We start from the raw sequence: 21,459 nt of genomic DNA on the forward strand, positions 1-21,459 counted from the left end.
GCTGTATACCGACTATACCAACTCCTTTAGAGTTTGTCATAAGTGGTCTCCTTACCTGTAATCTGATGAGGAGTTGGTACCAAAATCATCTCTCTGTCCATAGCAGACAGCTAATTCTTTAGAGAGTAACTATACACAGGCTGCTTGCACTGTCATCTGGAGGTTACTGCAGGTCCTGCCAGACCCATGTGCTGTAGCACATCACAAAGCACTCTTGTGCAATGCTTCATCACGGCTTGGTGTGGTCACAACCACAACAGACCAATTCTGATGTCACCCACCAGTAATACTGGGTGAAGAGATAAGTTACCCTTCAAAGCTGAAATCCAGTACTTGTAGACTGCTGGAACCATCCAAAGGTTTAAATCAAGTTCAGAGTGGAGCAAATATGGCAGAGTTATTGTGGAAGCCTGCTGAGTGTCTGAATCATCAGCCAATGCAAAATTTAAAAAAATGCACAAATCCACTAAGTGTGATATGTATTTACACTGATTTTATAGTGTGGACAGACATGGTGTGAAACATCTGGCATTGTCACGCAGGTGTGCCAGGTGTTCAACATTTCTCAATAGCAGATCCCAAAAATAACACTCTCCATTCGCCAAATGCAGTCTTTGGTGAGTTAATTATGGAGACCACCCGCCACTCTGGCCAGTGGGAAAAAACGAATTTCCTGCACGCGCTGGAGAAAGCTGCAGGTTCGCTGTGTTTGTTTGTGGGGGTAGATAACTGGTTCACACTTCAGCATATTAGGTGGTTGTGATGTACCTTGACACTGGTGGCCACCCGCCATAAAATGGAAAAAAGAAAAGTTAGCGCTGCACACCCAACGGCGGGCTGAGGAGACAGCCATCAGTAAGGGTGAGTCTGGGACGGTGGCAGGAGCAGGAGAGCTGCTCAGGCTTGTAGGTACAGATAATGTTATCCTCTGCCTTCTGCTTAGAAATGGCAAATTTACAACTCACGGCAACCTGATATAATATAGTCTCTGCCTTTTGTTGATATCTAGTGATGGCAAAAAATGATGTTGCACATTTCCGATCCATTGTTAGCATAGTCAGCACACATTAGCTCGGAAGGCTAATTTGGACTAATTTACTATATTACGTGTCACCCTGAACGTCCTGCCGAATTCCGCTGAAAAATCTGGCAGCTCAATAAAGCGTTGCTTGTTGCCACACATATAATGTACAAGTAGTAAATCATTTAAAGCAATTTGCTAATCACGATCCTTTTAGTAAATTTGGCCCTCTATTGAGACCCAAAATAGTTCTTAATTAAATCATCACTGAAAACTCATGCCAATGGATTTTCTGATTGCTTGTGCTCCTGTAGTCTATACATTAAAGTGATGGCATCTAATTCCAACTTGAGCACATTTACGTGTTGAAGTGCATGTTTGCACACTACTATAATTGATTGACAATCGTACATGAAACCAAGATGACATGATATATAGTAATAATAGCAAATTGCAATAGTAAAAAGCAATTTATTATTTTGGCTGGTGAAAAAATCAGTCTGGCCGGTTAATTTTTCATCTATCGGCCATCTTGGCTGGTAAACTGAAAAGTTAATTTTGGACCATGTGCAATAGTAAAATATGGAAAACATCTCCAACTTTGTGCCGACACTTAGCTGATAGTTCACATGGACATATCAATGATGCACTCACTATAAAACTAGTTATGGATATTAGCATTTAAAGGGGACCTATTAAGCTTTTCCTTATTTTCAGTCATATATGTAATGTTACAATGTCAGATGTTCATATTGACATGGCCAAAGTGTCAAATAATGAGGTAAACGTATGTAGAAGTAATCCCTGTGAGCAAAAAGCACTGGCTTCAGACTACTCTGAACGCTCAGTTTACAGCGTTTTTTTCTACTTTCAGCCTGAGCCAATGTCAGCTCATGATGTATTTCTTTATATGATCATCTGCTCTATGCACAGCGCGTGAGTTCACTGCTCTACTCTGCTAACATTATGGCATTTTTCCATTGTTTTGGGAGTAGTTACGCCAAGCCATGACTCCATTACATAGCAGGGCAAACTAAAATGAGTTGTTTACCTATTGGAGGTGTGCTGGTCGTCTGCAGCTCTTCATCAAACATCCCTGCATTATTTCTAACTGATCTACTTAACAAACAGCTCCAAATATCTTCAGATGTTGTTGTTTCGACCAGTTTTTAACACTGCTGATTAAGCTCTGCTAATTCAGTAAGGAGCATGTTTCACTTCCTGTAAATTCTTCACAATAAAAGTCTCCCACTCTTTAGTCATTTAGGAGGTTGAATAATGGGCCAGTATAAGATAAATAAGGAGTTTTTTGAACTGTGAATCATTCAAAGCTACCCTAGTTGAGTACCAGAATAACAATATAGAGCTGGAAATAAGCATAATAAGGTCCATTATAAGGGCTGATAAACTCCTATAACTAAATTAATTTAGTAATTTCATAGCCGGATTTTAATAGAGTATTTTTTTTTACACTTTAACAAGAATATTGATATGGAGCATAAGGACTGCTGGGAGAAAAATCTTTGAATTTTTCTTAATTTTATGAGAACATGTCATATTGTAAATTCTCAAATAAAAGTAGATAGACACATAGATAAAAGCTGGTTCAAAACATCGTGGGTGTGTGATCTGTGTTATCTGTATTTCCAATCATTTCTTTGGTGGCAAAATTGGTTTTGCCCGTGTGTGGTGGGAGGTTCATTCAAATGAGGCAGCACAAAATGAGTTGTTGGTATTTTGGTGGAAATTGGGTCTTGGATGTTACACTGAGAATAAACATCCGCTTCTGGTGCAAAGTCACTCCCCTGGTAGTCTGGTGATTTTCTCATTTGTCAAATGTCACCATGAACCACAATGTCCCTGGTTCCAGTCTGGCCAGGAGCATCACTCTCTCCCTTCTCTCCTGTCATCTCTCCACTGTCTGCAATAAAGCCTTAACATTTCTTGAAAAATCAGATTTTATTCTTGAAATCTCCCACTTTTCTACCCAAAAGAGTGACCATAATACTCTATCTAACCACACAATTCAAGGAGAGGAGGAGAGTATTTGCCATTATTACTATAGGGATTGGAAATGGTCAATTGGAAATGGGCACTGACAACTTTATGCAAAAATGTAGTTCATCAGCATATAGAAGTAGCTCTACAATGTATGTTAGTAGAGATTCTTCCTCCACATGCAAAGTTCTTTATAGTTATAGTCTCTTTGAAAGCCCACACTGAATGTGAGTGAATATGTGTGTATATACATGTCTGATATACCTGGACACACAGCCTGCAGTGTCACATGGCTGACTCGCAGTGTGCTGGCGAGATGTCTCTGGGTGGATCCCAAGAATAAAAGATAGAACTCCACCTCCTCTTCCTGCTCCTCTCCCACGTCATCATCGTCCAGCTGAACAGTCAACACACACTCTCCCTGAGAAGAGACAGAGATGCAGTGTTATTAACTCTATATGTGCACAACAACATATACATACACAATAACACCTTGTTTTTAAGGCAGACTGTACACGATCAATTGATTCCATTAAAACCCTCGCAGATAGATCCGAGTCAAGACGAGACTAGTAGCTGAATCCAACAACACACTGTAAGCAGCAGGGCCCTGTAGGATTCAGTTCCATATTATTAAGTCTACTATATGAATGAATTGTATAGTATATGGTATTGGCAGTTTGTTAATAATAATTAATGCACACAAGGTATCAGCTACTGATGATTTCAAATATAGAAACCAGTGGGAAAAAATATTTTCTAAACATCTAGTACATTATGCTCCTGGGGAAGATCATGCGATGCTTTTATTTATCTGTTTTACTGTTTATTCTTGTACTGTCTCATTATCAGCTTGTCATCTTTAAAGCTTTGAATTGCACTACTATGTATGAAAGATGCTATACAAAAGTAGTTTGGATTTGATTTGATTAGGGATGCCCATCAAAACCTAGTTCTGAATTGGAACCAGTTCTAAAATTTGAAGAACCTGTGGTATTTTTAAGGTTGGTTCTTTTATCTGTATTTTTTTTTTACATTTTGGTAGAACTTGAACACTCAGCAGCATCTCCTCTCTGTCCTCTGCTCTGCTCTTTGTGTAGGTGTTGATGGAGGGCAGGGCTTAGCTCCTCCACACACACACACACACACACACACGCACACATGCACACAGAGCAGACAGCAGAGCTGAGAGGTGGAGACAGTGAACCAGGTGAGGTGAAAGAAAGTTTACTTGAGTCGATGACAACTATGCTGGTTACTGTAAGTGCAATAAAACCTCCTTGAATAAAAAGCTAATAACAGTAATTTATCAAGATACCTGTTCAACAAGCATAAATGTGTAGACAGACACATTTAAATCTAAATAAAGTCATTCATTTGCTTTTAAAGACTATTCTAAAATCAGACAGCAAACCTGACATTTCAACAAAAATGTGTCTAACACAACAAACTTCAAGCCGTTTGTCATTTTGCATTGTGAGCCTGAGAGAACAAAATGCTAGTTTTGACCTATAATTAAAACCAAGTGAAAAAATATGTGTGGTTAAATGCTAACTGTTCCCATGTTTGTAAGAAGAAAAAGATGAAGTCATCTGTGATTCTGTTGCTCTGTTTTTGCACAGTCAAGAGGCTACATATATCCCAGTTTAACAGCTGTGTGTGTGTGTGTGTGTGTGTGTGTGTGTGTGTGTGTGTGTGTGTGTGTGTGTGTGTGTGTGTGTGTGTGTGTGCCTGTTGGGTGGGGGGTTTACATTCCCAACCACAGCAGTGAGTCAGCATCACGAGTAGCTGGCTGGCATGTTGGGTTAGTTTGTCTAATTTGTGTGTTCCTATGCTCTCCTCTCTCCTCAGTAGCTGCTCCTGTAATGATGGGATGGACACTGTTGTTATGTGTCATGGTAAAAGATGAATGGAAAAGACTGAAGATCCCATGAGAGGTGGTAACAGAAACATATTAAAAACACAGTGAAAATGCATTTAGTCTTCAGTCCACATACTGTGAAACTGTGGAGACAGAAATAAAATTGATAAAACAGATTTCAGGAAATCTGACATAATCACACTTAAAAATGGACCGTCAAGATACTACTGCAGTGATGCACACAAGACCAGGGGAAAGACTGAAGAAGCTGAACAAAGCCTTTTTCACATCTTGACTTCTAATGCACGAGTGTAATAAAAACAGTGTTAATTGCTGCCTCACCACCTTTTCCTACTTATAATAAGACAAAATATCTGCTGTATAATTTTGATGAAGCAACAGTGTGCTAATGCCAGCAGGGCTATCAATATTCTAGGGTTTCCCACAGTGTTCTATAGAGGACAAAGGTTCAGGGAGAGCATGTTGTGGAGCTTCATCATTTGTGTGTTTAATGAGTGAGGTGACTGCTAGTAACTACACTAATAACAAGATGAGATGTGTCAGCATCTGTCTGATGCAGTGCCGCACTTGATAGACTGATCGGTCATATCATACATACGTTTTGCTGTAATTAATCAGTGCAACACATCACAATGTAGGGGAAAATTAGAAGTTTTAAGATTAATTGACGGTATTTCAAATTTAATACAAGAATCACAGATTCAGCTACAATGATACACAACCACAGATCCAACCCGAAGTCTGCATATCACTGTCCTAAACCTTTCAGACTAACTCTCTGCACTCCTGTGCCCGCAGTGTGACAAGTTAAAAGATCATATAGTCTGTTACAAGTTACGAGTTTTAAAAGAAAGTCAATTCATGGTCTGTAATAAGGTCACAAATACGGTGACCGCAAAACCCGCAAAAAGCCCTCTCTAGAGCCAGTGTTTGGTTTATCCGTTCTGGGCTACTGTAGAAACATGGCAATGCAACATGGTGGACTCCCTATGTAGATATAAAGGGCTCATTCTAAGGTAACAAAAACACAATGATTCTTATTTTCAGGTGATTCTACACTAATTAAAACATACTTATGAATATTATATTCCATTTCTGCCAAGTCTGTTCTGCAAGATGCCACTAAATTCTCCACACTGCACCTTTAAGTGAAAAATTCATCCTCCTTAGGGACTGACTAAAATGAATCCTGCCCAAGTTTACTATTGTTTGTGTGGCAGAAGATGAGCTTTCTGGGATATTTCTGATTCAGCATTTGAAATATATTGAACAATTGATTGACTGATTTAACTCATACTTTTACCAAATGGCTGCATTTATATGGCATCTTTATCCAAATTTGCCTCTCATATATCCATTCTCACACACAGACACCCTAATGGCAGCAAGCTATGGAAGGTGTTGGCCTCACCATCTGGGTCAATTTGGGGATCAGTGTCTTGCTCACGAACAGTTCAACATGTGGAAATGCACTGAAGGGGATCTAAATGCCAACGCTATGATCAGTGGATGACCCACAGCTGCCCCGCAACTTTTATCATTAAAGGTTCTGTATGTAGAATTGTGAAGCAATTTATAGGCCTATGTATTAACGTTTTTTTATTGCTAATGAGTGAATGGGTAGTAGTGTAACATAAAAAATAAGATCTTCCCTGGCTTTCTCGGTTGTCTGTAACAGCCTGTGGACAGATTTCTTTGTGAAGGACCCAGGCCGAATTTTCTGCGAAAATCCAATCAAAGTGACCAGCATAATGACACAACACAACAAAAACTGTGCTGTCCAACTGGAAATACCCTGCAGGTATTAGCTCTCCAGCTAATGAAACAGTTAGCTGCCTCCATCAACCACTACACATTCCACAACGAAACACCCCCCAATGACAAGTCGCACACACACAGCTAAAACATCATTATTTCCTCAACAAAGGAACAGAAAACAAGCTCCAGAGCGATAGCAGGACATAGCTTACCCCTCTTGTGTTTCCTGTTGGTAATCCAAAGGTCGTAATAAGCACACATTTGACAACAAAACCACAGCATGTTGCTCCCTGACCACAGCTCATTGATGCCCGACTACAGCGCGTTGCTCCGCGGCTACAGCTCACTGAGCCTATCAGTGTTTTTAGTAAGCATAGTTGGCAAAAAAAAGTTGACGGTTTGGGGGTTGGGTTAGGTTCAGGTGGTTGATTAACACATATTTTTGTGAGTTGGGTGATGAGGATTGGCTCTCACTGGCACACATTGGAGATCTTTTATGTAATTATGAGAATTGTAAGCATAGAAAAAGACATCACCTGTGACCTGCAATCATGCCACAAGCACTAGCACCAAGGTGTTGACTGCAGCTCATTTAACAACCACAGATTTCACTAATGAGAAGGAATTTCTGATTCCTACATACAGAACCTTTAACAAAAAAGTACAAATATCAAATCTTCATCATATCTGTATGTTTTTGTATTGAATATGTTATTTCAATAAAATTCTCTGACACTCTGAACACCCCAACTTTGATCTGGGCACAGGACAGGCTGGAAGGGGAAAACCCTGGCCTTGTCATCACCAATAAAAGAGTACACCTGAGTCTGTACGTTAACCAGGAGACCACTCACGCTCATTAAATATAAACCAAGAACTAATAGATACCGGCGGTAGGTACAGACCAACTGTTACCATGCATGCTGAACTCCAGCACTTTACATCCAATAGGATTTGCTTGCTGGCCGTTCGCGAGATACATTGGATCACCCCACCATGATATTATCATGGCGGGGTGATATCATGTATGAGAAATAAAAGAAAACATTTTGAGGACACTGTTGCATAAAAAATGACCAGAATTATTATTAGATTATCAAAATAGTTGCTGATTAATTTTCTGTTGACTGACTAATAGGTCAACAGAGTCAATCGACTAATGATTGCAGCTCTTCGTCAGTCGTCACATCCAAATCAAAACTATAATCTGCCAAACAATTGTAATGTGCTGCCTCAGCTTTAGCTGAAATGGATCATACATCTTCAAGGTATGAGTGCAATGCAAGAAACACTGGTTTTAACATGTTATTTCATCTCATGCTCAGCCTTGAATCTAACCACACTGCAGTTTTTTCACTTAATTATAGGACTCAGTAATAGCTATTTGGTTCAAAGATTTTTTTTTACAGTTTGTATTTGGACATTATCCATGTTTCAATACCGTAATACATTCCCAGCAGTATATTGGCATTGATGCTTTTTAGAAATGTTAGCTTGAACTGCACTACATTTGCTCTACACAGCAGCATTAGCTCAGTGTATGACAGTACTGAAGTTACTGTGCATTAGAAGTAAAATACCACCCAAGAAAAGTGTGACAAGCTACAAGTGTGTTTAATCAACTGCTAGCCCAGTATGGATGACAGAACACAACACTCAACATTTTTGTTTGTTTCAGGCTAATACACAAAGGATGTTATTAATTCTAAAAAGCCATTAATGGTGCCTGTGTATGTGTGTTTGCTCCCTTTTCAGCTGATTTCCTTCCCTCATGTCAACCATAACACAACACACGCATTTCTTGCTGAACATGCAGTTAAAAGCCTGTTAACAGCCACGCCCACACAAACACAGTCTAACAATAGGGCACAGGAATATTTCAGATCACACTCACTCACGCAACCCACACACACACACACATACACATAGATACACAAAATGAGGATGTCCACACAGATCTTTCACTCTCACTCTCAGTCACAGTCACAGACTGATGCAGTGATGATAGGCATGGTTCACATTTCCTGCTTGAGCAGTTGCAGATGTTTCACTGTTTATAAATACGGAAATATTCAGGCTAAGATAACTTTACTTTCATTGGTATTCAGCTCAGGTGCTCTGCAGGGGGATATTTCCAGAGCACATTACCAACATATGCATACATGCTAGAACACTAGATTTACATAAGAAGTAGGACTGAATGTTGACAATGGCTCTTTAACTTGCTAAGATTGAGAATATTACTGGTTTTCTTTATTTTACCTTTTAAACAAAAAGAAGCTCATCATTTAGTGCTCTACTGAGTAAAAGTATGGTGTCCCAGCACCTTTACACTGCATTCAGACTGAAAACAGCTCTGTGTTCAAACTGCAGGCGTGTTGTTTAAAGTGGCTATAATTAATATGTTTTAGAATAACAATGTGTAATGTGAGAGGCGTGGCTCGTAGTGATGAACCTACAGAGAATTATCAGTGACTCTGCAGCTCCCCTCGGCTTCACAGAGCTTTATAATGAGTTTCAGCTCATTGTTTAGCTGTCCGGCTGCAACTTTACAGTTTTGGTTCACTCTCCGTGCTCTCATAGCATCATTTTGGGCTGCAGCAGGCAGCTGTTTTCAGAAAAAAAAGCTCTAAAAACCCAGCGTACACTACCTGCTCAACACCAAATTGCAAACAGACACAGTTAGCTGTAGACTAGCTGGTGAACATAGTGGACCATTTAGCAGCTAAAGAGCCAGATATTTCCATCAGGAGTTGGTAGAGAGCAAAAACAGAGTCTTACATTCACCAGGTGGACAGAAACATGACTCTAAATGAATGATAATGTTGCTCCGTAACTGCTGGATGTGGAAATAAGCAACTGTTTGACATATCAACTTAAAAGCTGATGATGTGACAGTGTTGTGTTCACTACTTGGTTCCACTTCCTCAACTGGCCAAAAAAATCAGTTAATGCAGATGTAAGGTATAGGTAAGACAATGAAATATGATCCAGGAAGTCGAGTTGGAGCGACAGATTAAGGCGTTAAAACACTTATCAGACACAGCAGTTTTGTACTACTAACAGACAGGATGTTACAAATGGGAAGAGATCTCAGCAGCCACTATTTTACCTCAGCAGCTGTGGCTCAGGAGGTAGAGCAGGTCGTCCACTAATCGGAAGATCGGCGGTTTGATTCCCGGCTCCTCAAGTCCGCATGTTGAAGTGTCCTTGGGCAAGATGCTGAACCCCAAATTGCTCCTGACGGCTGTTCCATCAGTGTGTGAATGATTAGATTCCTCTGATGGGCAGGTTGGAACCTTGCATGATAGCCCCTGTACCCATTCTGCGTATGAATATGTGTGAATGGGTGAATGTGACTCTTAGTGTAAAAAGGACTTTGAGTGTTTGAAAGACTAGAAAGGCGCTACAAGAGTACAGTCCATTTACCATTTAATCTATAGGTATATAGCAGAAACACACAGAATGTGTGCACACATGTTTGTGATTGGCCATTGCAGAACACTGAAAAATGTGTAAAAGTTGGACCAGGTTCAACTTGCTCTTGCAGAAAAAGGATCAAAATTGATAGAGCGGAACCAGAGATATTGTCTTTTTTTTTCCTGCACATTCCTCGATCTTGTCAAGACCCGGTGCCTACATTACCCACAATGATCAACTGTAACGATTCTGGTGTTTTATCCTAGTAGCGGCTAATGTAGCCTGGAGCTGCTAGCCTCATACAGAGATGAGGAGCAGGCTACAGAGGTCTGGTGACGTCAATGCTTTCAGACTTTTTTTCATTTTCAAACTTGTAGTCTTCAGCCTAAACCGATGCTGACTCAAGTGACATCACTTGAGGCAGTTTATTAGATTTCACACAGCTCCCTCTGGAAACGCAAAAGTGTTGCTTTGAAATGCTTTATAAAATTGTATTACCTCAACAAACTTTTCCTGGGAAATGAATCTGATGTACACAAGCAGTTGGGCAGCATTGGATACATCCGTGCTCTCATACAGCTGAAGTGCGAAATATTCACTGGCTCTCACCTGCTCCAAGAGTTGAGTGGACACGTCCTGAGCCATGTCACCAATTCATCAGCTCACAGAATTATCAGAGTGATACAACATCAATTTTCTGGGCAGCATCCACACCAAAAAATTCTCTATCCATGTCTTTGGTAGTTGGTAGAATCAAAACCTCTCCAATTGTGTGCGGTTTCTTAGCATGAGCAATGTGGTATGAAGCCAAAAATGATGCCTTCAGTGTCCCGTTGTGGGACAGTAGCTTGCTGCACAAATGAAGCTCACTGACTGGCCAGATGCTCTTCCTTTCATTTGAAAAAGTTGACTATTCAGGCGGTTTTAAACACTCATTTCAGATGGTCTCAAGGCAGAGAACACATCTGAAGCGCTCACGGCCATTCTCACGTGTGGCTTTTTTGCAGCTGTGTCACCTGGGCTGTTGGTCTGCTCGTCAGGTCTTTTCCTTTTCAAAAACATGTCAGTTTTTGGGAAGTACCAATAGCTAGCTAGCTTGCTTGCAAACAGCTAGCTATCTAAATTTCATTAGAAAGATTAGAAAGATGGGCATGGCAAATAAGATTTTGATATGTTATATATTATTATAAATTATATTTTATAATAATACACAAAATAATAATAATTTGATTTTTTTTTGGCATCTGAGTGCGCACACACACACACACACGCACACACGCACACACAAAGCCAGAGAGAGACAAAAAGGAAGTGAGAGAGTACAGCACATGTGGATGGCAGAAAGTCTGAACTCTTATTCTCTGCTGCAGCATATCTACAGTCCTGGACTGATAAGAAAAGTAAAAAGAGAAACATACTGGACTTAACAGCTGCACACTTCAAAGTCATTTGTTTGTATCAGACTTGAAACAAACAGCAAACTACATCTTGGGTACTGGCATCGACATATACAGAGTGTGCGTTCAGTACAGTGGATTTTGCAAGGCATGAATAAATATTGAAGGTATGGTGTAGATATACAGCAATAAAGTGAAGAATCAATTGTTTCACTAGAACTTTCGAGGTGTCTTATGGAGTTGATGACCTCTAGTAGCACTATGGATCACTTTTTTTACAAGTGGGTCCTTGTTTGGTTTGTGGAAGCACATGCACAGCTGTGTGCTCACGATACACAGTCAGCTGCCAGCTGTTCCACTGATCTACAGTCGCCAACACTTTTGTTAAACCTCAAGGATACACACGATGAATTTTGGTGAGTAACACTCAATGTAAACACATTTTTTGTATTTTTTTAAGAATACTTTCACGTATTACTTTTTGGGTAGATACATCTAGTGTTAATGAGTCATTTAGAAGGTATTTTAGTTGCTATGATGCTGTGATGATGGGGGATACTTACATAGAGTGGAGCTTGTTGGGGACTCAGTTTCATGACGCTGGACTCTAGGAGACAAGACACAAGGGGACAGAAATGTAAGCATTTATTTTAACAGATGAAAATATGTTTTGAAAAATATTGAAATATTAAATATTGAAATACTATACTATAAGAGCTTTGTTGCATGTCATCCGAACCTCCCTCCCCAAATCTCTCTCTTCCTCTCATCTCTCTATACTCTCCCTGTGGTAAAGGCATAGGCTACAATTTTGAAAAATAAAAAGTATCATAAAAAAACTGATGGAGCAGCAGTGAATGGAATAAATGCTCTCTAATGATGGAACAAGAAAACAGAAACTAGAAGAAAAGGAATAATAAATAGGATAAATGAATTAAACAACCTCATCAATCCTATTCATGTACTCATTTTTCAACACTAAGCATATAGACATATAGAGGACATTTATAAATGAAGTTGCATTTCAGGTCCATCAGTTGTCAAAAATGGCGACAAAAACCATAAGCCAGCAAAATGAGTTAATGACATCCAGCAAGTAAGATCACAGGTTAAAACATATATAACATTATATATATATTATATATATATATATATACATACATATATCTTTGCATCAGCAACATTTGACAGGTAATTGGGTATTTTATTCATGCTGATAATAAAAAGAGGCTGTCTGAATCCTGCCCAAACCCTCCTGACACAAACGTACTGGCAGTCCTCTTTCCACAGAAACACTCACACTGGCAGCATGTCATACAGGTTAAGCCACGTTTGGAATGCAGGAACTTTCCTCAGGTCCTAGGTTCCTCTACCTATTTTTCCACTGGAGGAACCAGGGTCTAAATGAAGTTCCAAGGAGATTGTTTTACCCCCCCAAAAGTCCCTGCTCAGGGGGATAGTACTTTCCAAAAGTACAGGGACTTTAGAGGCAGGGTTTGCATGGGTGACCGTCACTGATTAGTCAAACACACACAGCTCAGCTGCTTCCACTTGTGTACTGCTTCATTCATAAAACAAGGAAGTACTCTTGTATCGATTTAGGACCAGTTTAGGATGAGAGGAGGACATTTCTCCTCGTTTGATTACATTAAAAGTAAAGTTAGGCGTTGTTATGAGCTTCCTGTCTCATTTTAAAAACAGCAAGAGAGAAAGAGACAGAGCATGAGTGAGTGAGAGAGAGACAGAGAGAGCAGCGGTGGTCAAGCAAGGAGAGGGAGCAGCAGTAGCGAGAAAAGCAGTGAATGAGAGAAATAAAATGTTATTTTCTGATTGTTTCATGGAAGTTAAGTTCTAAAGCAGAAATAAATAAATGACTGTGGAGACATATGCTCTTAGTGTCAGTTTCATTTTCCTCCTTTTCATTCATTCATTACATCCAACTGATGCAGCAGTTCATACAAAGACCAGGACAAATCTGTGTTGTTGTTTCTTCATTGGGTCTAATTTGCATGATCTACCTGCTTCCTCAGATGTGGTGATAGGACTGCACAACAGGGACTTTAAAGTTCCAAGTTTAGTCCCTGAGATTAATTCCTCTGGGTCCAAAATACCTGGAACTTTTGGTGGAAATGGGGCTTTTGATTCAGTTCATGCAGCAGTATTCAGCTGTCTCCTATTCATACTGACCACTGGAAGATCCCTTCATAATGCACTTACAATGGAAGTGATGCAGGACAAAAGACAGAAAAAAAGACACATAGAGGCATGAGGGAGAGCACAGAGTTAAAGCACCCAAATAACCATCACTCTGACAAAACACTCAATGCAGAGTGAAAAAGAAAAGACAACTACAGAGTGAAACAGATGAAAGAGCAGGGGGAGTTAACAGATCATTAGAATAGTTACAATTAGAATTAAAAGAAGTTCTCTTTCACATCAAACATCCCAAGATGAGTGAAAAGTGTTATTCTTGCAACTGCATTTATAACTTTTTTTTTTGACACAAACATAGCTGAACTATGTCATGTGATATACTACCTCAGTACATTTGAGGTACACCAGCAAATATTACTGGGACCACTACAGAATATTGCAGATTTTCACTTAACACTTAATATCCAGGAATTCAGACATATAGACACTAACAAACTGACCATACACAGTCCAGACATATACTAGGTTTTGACCTAGTCTTATTGCTACTGGACTTCCACTGCAGCTCAACAGACCCTGTTTACACCTGCTATTACCATGCGTCTCCACATGCGTCCTGAGTGACCTCTTGTGATCGGATCTCACTTCCCCATCCTCTATATGAAAATAAACACGGACATCATTTCCGTTCCGCAAAGACCAAATTTGTTTGTTATTAAATGGCAGGAGGACTGGGGGTCCACTCCGTCCAAAGCTGTCTTCAACTTGTTTGATAACAGGATGAAGAAATATATAATGCAGCGTGCCCTCGTATGAAAATCAAATGCTCGTCCTATTGATGTATATATATATATGAACAGGAGGAATGATTACAGCCAGGAAAACCTCTTTCACTGTTCATATGGACACCTGACTGTTGTTTTAAGACAGACTTGAAAAACTGTGAACCTGACTGAATACTACATGTTAACCAGTAGTCATTCTCAAGCTGCTGTGCTGTGCATCGATGTCTTACACTCCTGCCCACACCCGCAAACATTCTGACCATTCATGCCCGCATAATAGAGTTGCATTGATTTTTTTGTCTTCTCCCGTCCGGCAGGTAAAACAAAAAAAAGAGACGCATACCTACATTTTGCTATGGTAATAACAAATTTACGTTCTAGTGCATAATTACATTTATAGTAGTGCAATAATTACAGTTATTCTAGTGCAATAAGTAGGCTACACTTGTTCTACACTTGACACTTCCTGCTCCCGCCCACAGCAAAGTTAAAACCACATGCTCCTGCAAGATTTGCATTGGGTCCCGCGGGAGCCCGATCCCAACGCAGTGCTCTAGTCTACGGGCTCCTTCCAGATGACTGATCAATATATAACTGTCAATGTGTTTTTCAGTTGGTTGTTTCACGTGCGTCTGATGGAACAGGTGTGATTTATACTTGAATCCATCCAGCTGTCTACCAGGGCCGTCCCTGACTCAAGGATATTCACATTCAACTCAGAGTCGTCGCGCTGTGCTCCGTTTCCAACACCCCTCTGTTTCCATCACAGTTGTGTGTTTAGGTCATCGAAAAGAATCTGTAAAAGTTTACAGCATGTCCTTTGTTACTATTTACTCTGTAAAATGACGTGGCAGAAACAGACAGCAATTTCACTGACAAAATAAGAGTCTCAGGCTTTTGACTGACGCATCAACTCAGTAACTTTTAGGGAGCAACTCTATTTTTTTTTTACACAAGCCAAATACATAACTACTAAATTTGTGAAATGGATCCTGAGCACTGCAAAAATGTGGGTGACCTACACTAAACAGTGTGCTTGAATGCATCCTGTGTAGATACTAGGGGTATGTGTATCCATCCCAAACTGTTCGGTACAGGATGTTCAGTTCAATATGCTCCATGACCCCAAAAAAAATAATGTCAAAATAGTTCAATAATGCACTTACTCACAAGTGCGGAACAATAATTCTAGAGCGCGAGTTCCACCTGGAACGTTTTTGGCGGCACACCACTTAGCTGTAGCACGCTTGTGGATGTATGCTAGCTGGCTTACTCAAGTTAACGCTGACCAAGCACAACACTGTTATTAATAAATGCACCATTATCCCCGTATTGAAATGATATTACCTGTGCCCATCCCCCTCCCCTCTCTCTGTGATAGTCGCTTTTCACTCTGCCTTTGAGTGAAGCCGTCTGGAACAACTATGAACACATTTGATTTCCGATGTGGTGGGACAGAGTGTTTTAAGAACCAGTTCTGATCGACCATAAATCATCATGAAACTGCTGTCAGCAGGTGTCCTGACTCATTGCAGGAAACAGAAAGGTTGTTTGTCTTTTTCAACTGCAGCACAATTCAACTCTTTGTAACACGTTTAGAATTTCTCAACACAGCAAGAAGAATGTCTTCTGTTCAACAAAGAAAAATTCGGATCAAGATGCTGAACAATCGCTGCAAGCACAGTGTCTCATGTACATGAAATCAGCAGTGGGCATAACTGGCTCACTGTTCACTTCACATTATAATTACAGACATGTCATAAAGCTGGGGTCACCGCCGAGCTCTTCTAAATAGAGTGATGTGGTTGGCCCATTCATTGGCGAGGAACAGGAAGTCGGATGAAAACAGAGGAGCCTCACAAGTCTTCCTCACAAAACTCACGAGAGAAAACAAGCCTTCCTCACAGCACCATGCCCCCCCCCCCACCCCCCCACCACACACACACACACACACACACACACACACACACACAGTCTGACAGAGCCAGACAAAGGCATATCCCAAAGCACATGCCTTTTTTTAACTGCCCATACATGAGTCTGAGTGAGAAACAATATAATACAGTGTATTTTTAAAAAAAAAAGTTTGTTTTCATTGAGACATCTGGTGGAAAATAATCACGTTCACAACAGTAAGAAAATGTTGCTCAATTAGCATTTTCAAACAATGAGATATCGTCTCTGTAGCCATGACGGACAGACAGAAAAACACTCCCATACGCTGTGTTAGTATGTGAACCATAACAGCACCTGGGTGTTGCTCTGTTCTCAACGATAAGCATGACCACACACACACACACACACACACACACTGCCGTTGTCACTTGTTGCACTATGATTACAAATTCTGTGTTTGATGGACCAAAAGGTTTTTTGTTTTTTTATTTACATATCATCAAGCTTCAGTCTGATTTTGACATCTGATGACTGATGAAGTGTGGGACTTCAGTGCGCTGTCACATCAGCAACATCACATATTGGAATCAGCCAATTTCAATGGAATATTAAGGTCTACAATCATATTAGCTGTGTCACACCATTCAGTTTTATATAAAACTGCTCTGCCGGAGTCTAAACTGCTAGACTAAAGAGATCAGGCATGGTTTATGGTCAGTTGTGAGACATGAGTGGATGACACAAATATGTTGACAGAGTTGTATGTCTTCTACCATGATCAGCTGGTTGTGTCTAGAGGTGTAACAAGTTCACAGTTCAGTATGTAGCTCGGCTTTGGGATCACAGTTCGGTACGATTTCGGTACAACAGGAAAAAAAGAAACATTTTGGTCTTTTATTTTGAAAAATATAAACATCCAACAAAGGCTCATTGACCAAAACTATTACTGAAACAATTTAGTTGTGCTGCAGCGGAAAAGGAGTCAGGACACCTGCTGACAGCTGTTTTATGCTGGTTTATGGTCTAACTGTATGTAAAGTAGTGTAAACTAGCTCCACCTCCAGCAGCTACAACAGTAACATGCTGCTCTAACACTGATGCTTCACTATTAATCATCTAATGATGTCATATATAATAACATATCAGTCAGAAGAATCAAATCACTACTACAGTTGTTCTGAACTCAAACTCAAAAATGTGAAATATTTGCCTGCCAATATTTCTTTTACAAAGAGTCATGAATGTGCTTCTAGTGAGTGTCAAAGCTCCAGCAGACAGTCTGATAGCAGCTCCAGTAGCTACTGACCAGCTCTACATTGCTACACTGAGTGGTGGTCAGTTGGTGTCACACTATATACATAGCCACGCCTCCTACAGTCGCTGTGCTGTTTATGTTTTAAATATGCTGGGATGGAAGAAATTAGCAACAATTAGCAACCAACATTCCAATCTTAGGTCACATGATGACAATTGACTCATCTCCATAACAGTCTGATGATCTAGTGCTAGTTGTGCTAGTGCGGGTTTTGTAAAACTTTTATTTCCAAGCTCAATAATGAATCTTTAAACTCAAAAGCACTAATGATGGCCTTCAACAGTTGAGTCAGTGAAACAGATAAACGTGAGGATGTTTAGTCACTAAAGGTACAGTGCATTGAAGGACTAGTCCTTTGTGCTTAAAGGTTCCCTATGATGAATTGTGAAGCAATTTACATGTATTAATGTTTCTTTTATTGCCAGTGAGTGGATGCAAAGTAATGTAACATAAAAACTAAAACTTCCACCGACTTCCTCCGTTTGACTGTAACATCCTGTCAAGGACCCGGGCTCCTGAGTGCCTTGTCTGTGCTGTCCGACTAGAAACACCCTGCAGGTATTAGCTCTCCAGCTAATGAAACAGCTAGCTGCCTCCATCAACCACTACACATTCCACAACGAAACACCCCCGCAATGACAAGTCGCACACACACACACAGCTAAAACAACATTATTTCCTCAACAAAGGAACAGAAAACAAGCTCCTAAGTGATAGCAGGACATAGCTTACCCCTTTTGTTTTTCCTGTTGGTAGTCAATGGTTGTAATAAGTACACATTTCACAACAAAAGCGCAGCACATTGCTCCCTGACCACAGCTCACTGAGCCTACTGGTGTTTAGTAAACACGGTTGGTAAAAAAAAGTTGGTGGTTGGGTCGGGTGAGGTTTGGGTGGTTGATTAACGCTTGGGGGGGGCTGACTGACAGTGAGAGATGCTTTGCTGGAACACAGTGCAAAACACAATGTTGGAGATTTTTTTGTCATCATGAGAAGCTGTAAGTGAGGAAAAAGACATCATCTGCAATATTCTCACACCACGAGCATGAGCACCAGGACATTGACTGCACCTCATTTATTGGCCACAGATGTCACTAATGAGAAGGAATTTCTGATTCCTGCATACAGAACCTTTAAAGCTTTAAGCATGAGACATTAAGATGACTAAAGTTTACAGCATCAGATCCTCCTGTCCTTCTGTCTGTCTGGCGGTGTAGATAATCCCCACCCCCTGGTGAAATGCACTTATGTGTTTTGTGTGTGTGTGTGTGTGTGTGTGCCTACTACTCACCCACCTACCCTCTCATCCCACAGCATGGGTTCATCTACACAGAACATTGACTGACTCACAGATGGTAGTAAACAAAGCAGTCACAGTTTACAGGAGCACCGAGGGGGAGAGAGAGAGAGAGAGAGAGAGAGAGAGAGAGAGAGAGAGAGAGAGAGAGAGAGAGAGAGAGAGAGAGAGAGAGAGAGAGAGAGAGAGAGAGAGAGAGAGAGAGAGAGAGAGAGAGAGAGAGAGAGAGAGAGAGAGAGAGAGAGAGAGAGAGATAAATGAGTGTAGAACATGGATGAATTTAGGAGAAACTGCATTCCTTGTTCAAAGATTCTTCGTCCATTCATTGCAAGTTGCTCAGTGGCTCATGAAGCCTAGAAAACTTCTTCCTTAACATTATTAACAAAGACTGATCTTTGGAATTTGTGATTTGATTCAGAATTGTAGAGGAGAAGCATTGTTATTCTCATGTGTATCAATCTTTTCACCCACCCCTGACTCTTTGGTACTTGGAATCAGTAATGCACTATTTTACACTATAAGACCCTTCTGAACTAACAGAGAGTTAGTGAAACAAGAACAATCAGATGGTGACGCTGGAGAGAAGAGGTGCACTACACTACAATCACTTCATTAGGTATGGATGCAGCTCATGTTTAAACATTTCCACTGATGCTGTATTAAATGGGCTTGGTAATCTGGCCCAGAGATCCTGTATTGTGCCAAAACACCTTCATGACTACTTTTCAGCCTCTTGGGATTTGGAATTTTCCAAAAAATGCACAGCTACTAAGAGAATAAGAACAGTAAGAGAAAGAGAGGAGGCGAGACAGTTTCAGAATCTAGCCTCATGTAAGGCTCTTCATGGTGAGGTAAAGGATTCATATGATCACAGAGTTATCACACACCGTCCTTTTGAAAAAATGAAAGTATTTTTAAAGATTTTTGTCTCTAGTAGGAACCAATGGGACAGACTAACATATTGTTGGTTTTAGTTTTTTCATTGCATTTGTTGAAAATAAAAACAAGATTGAGAGTCTACAGCCACGCTAGCAACTCTGTGAGAGCTAAAGGCAAATATCAGCATGTTTCCATTCTCTAAAGGACCATGTTAACATGTTGAAGTTAAGCTGGTGTAATGTGTGTTTTAACATCTTGGCATGTTAACGTGCTAATTAGCACTAAACACAAAGAACACCTGAGGCTGATGGGAATGTCATTGGTTTGGTTATTAGCCTATATATAGCATCTACAAACTATTGGACAAATGAACATTTTAGATGGAAAGTTAAGTCAGTAGGATTCATCCTCTAGGTACCATAAATGTCTTTTATTGTTTAAAGTTAATTCTTCAGCTATAAAATACTATGTAACATCATAAACACATCATTAAAATGTAATCTTATGTGTCTATGTAAGAAATAAAGATGATTAGCCAATATCTTCTGCTTTCTGTTATTCTCAAATAACAATATCAGTAATGGCCTCAAAAATCCAGGATCAGTTGGGTTGTATTTTAAACCTGAATTAAACACAAGAGCGCATTAAAGCAGGCAGTCAGATGTTAGAGACAACCAGACTCTGGACTGTATATGAAGGTAAGGGCTGTGAACCAAGACATCCTGGTTATTGTGCCACAGCTTCAATCCACCCATGTATCCAGAAGTAGTGGTGTGAAGAAATGTCTGCACAGACACTCCAGATACAAGGATTAATCTGTACCTCCAAAAATAGGTCACTAGCACAGTCACAACTGTCCATCATGACAGGCATGACCCCACAACCAACTTAAATCAGCTAAACTCTGTCCCATTACAGGAAACTGCTGGAGTGATTACCACACATGGACACAAACTACAGGACAGGCCATCTGAGCTGTGTGTGTGTGTGTAGGTACGTGCAGTCTTGTGCATCTGAATGTACCAGTGCAACTGCCATAATGTGTGCTGGCATCTTCATGTGGAAGCTGAGCAGACTCCAGGGCCGAAGTGTCATGATAACAGCAAGGCCACTTAAGATGACTGGTCCATCGCCTGTGCAGAGAAACAAGTACTTAAGATAGCCAGTAGAGAGATGACTTGAAGAGGAGGAGGAGGAGGAGGAGGAACAGTAGAGGGGAAAGTGTTCACTTCAGCATGACTGATATTTATTATCAGCCCATAGCAACCATTTGAGCTCATGTTCTCAAGAGTTCTAACTGAGCAAGTTGAACTCTGGAGTCCAAACCGTCAAGCACAGGAGGACGCAGTATTAATTCTTTCTTACAACTTCTAAAGGGTACCAATCATTTTGTCATATTTTAGATTGTAGAATAAGCATGAATTCATTTATTTTCACAACTTTTTTTTTGCTCCACTGCAAACCAAACATAGACATGCAATGATAATAAAATATCTTTGAATTTCAACATTGTTCAGGGTGAATGGTGCATTATTTAAACAAAATGCAAGGGTACCAAAAATTTCGGCCATGTCTGTAGAACGGAGCCCACACTATCACTAACTGCACTCCCTGAGGAAATATTATCTCATTTTTGGGAAAACACAAAAGTGATGTC

At 40.2% G+C, this 21,459-nt stretch overlaps 1 protein-coding gene across 6 annotated transcripts in view; it reads right to left on the bottom strand.

Moving 5' to 3' along the window:
* Positions 1-21,459, bottom strand: part of akap13 (A-kinase anchoring protein 13) — a 166,450-nt gene that overhangs the window by 112,870 nt on the left and 32,121 nt on the right. For all 6 annotated transcript variants that reach the window (XM_067588653.1, XM_067588652.1, XM_067588654.1 and 3 more), the window contains exons 2-3: positions 12,040-12,083; positions 3,284-3,440 (exon numbers count right to left, since the gene is read on the bottom strand). In XM_067588653.1, coding sequence (XP_067444754.1) covers positions 3,284-3,440; positions 12,040-12,072 — 190 coding nt within the window. In that variant the 5' untranslated portion in view covers positions 12,073-12,083. The remainder of the gene's footprint in view (positions 1-3,283; positions 3,441-12,039; positions 12,084-21,459) is intronic.

The sequence above is a fragment of the Thunnus thynnus genome, chromosome 5, assembly GCF_963924715.1.
Source record: "Thunnus thynnus chromosome 5, fThuThy2.1, whole genome shotgun sequence".
NCBI lineage: Eukaryota > Metazoa > Chordata > Actinopteri > Scombriformes > Scombridae > Thunnus > Thunnus thynnus.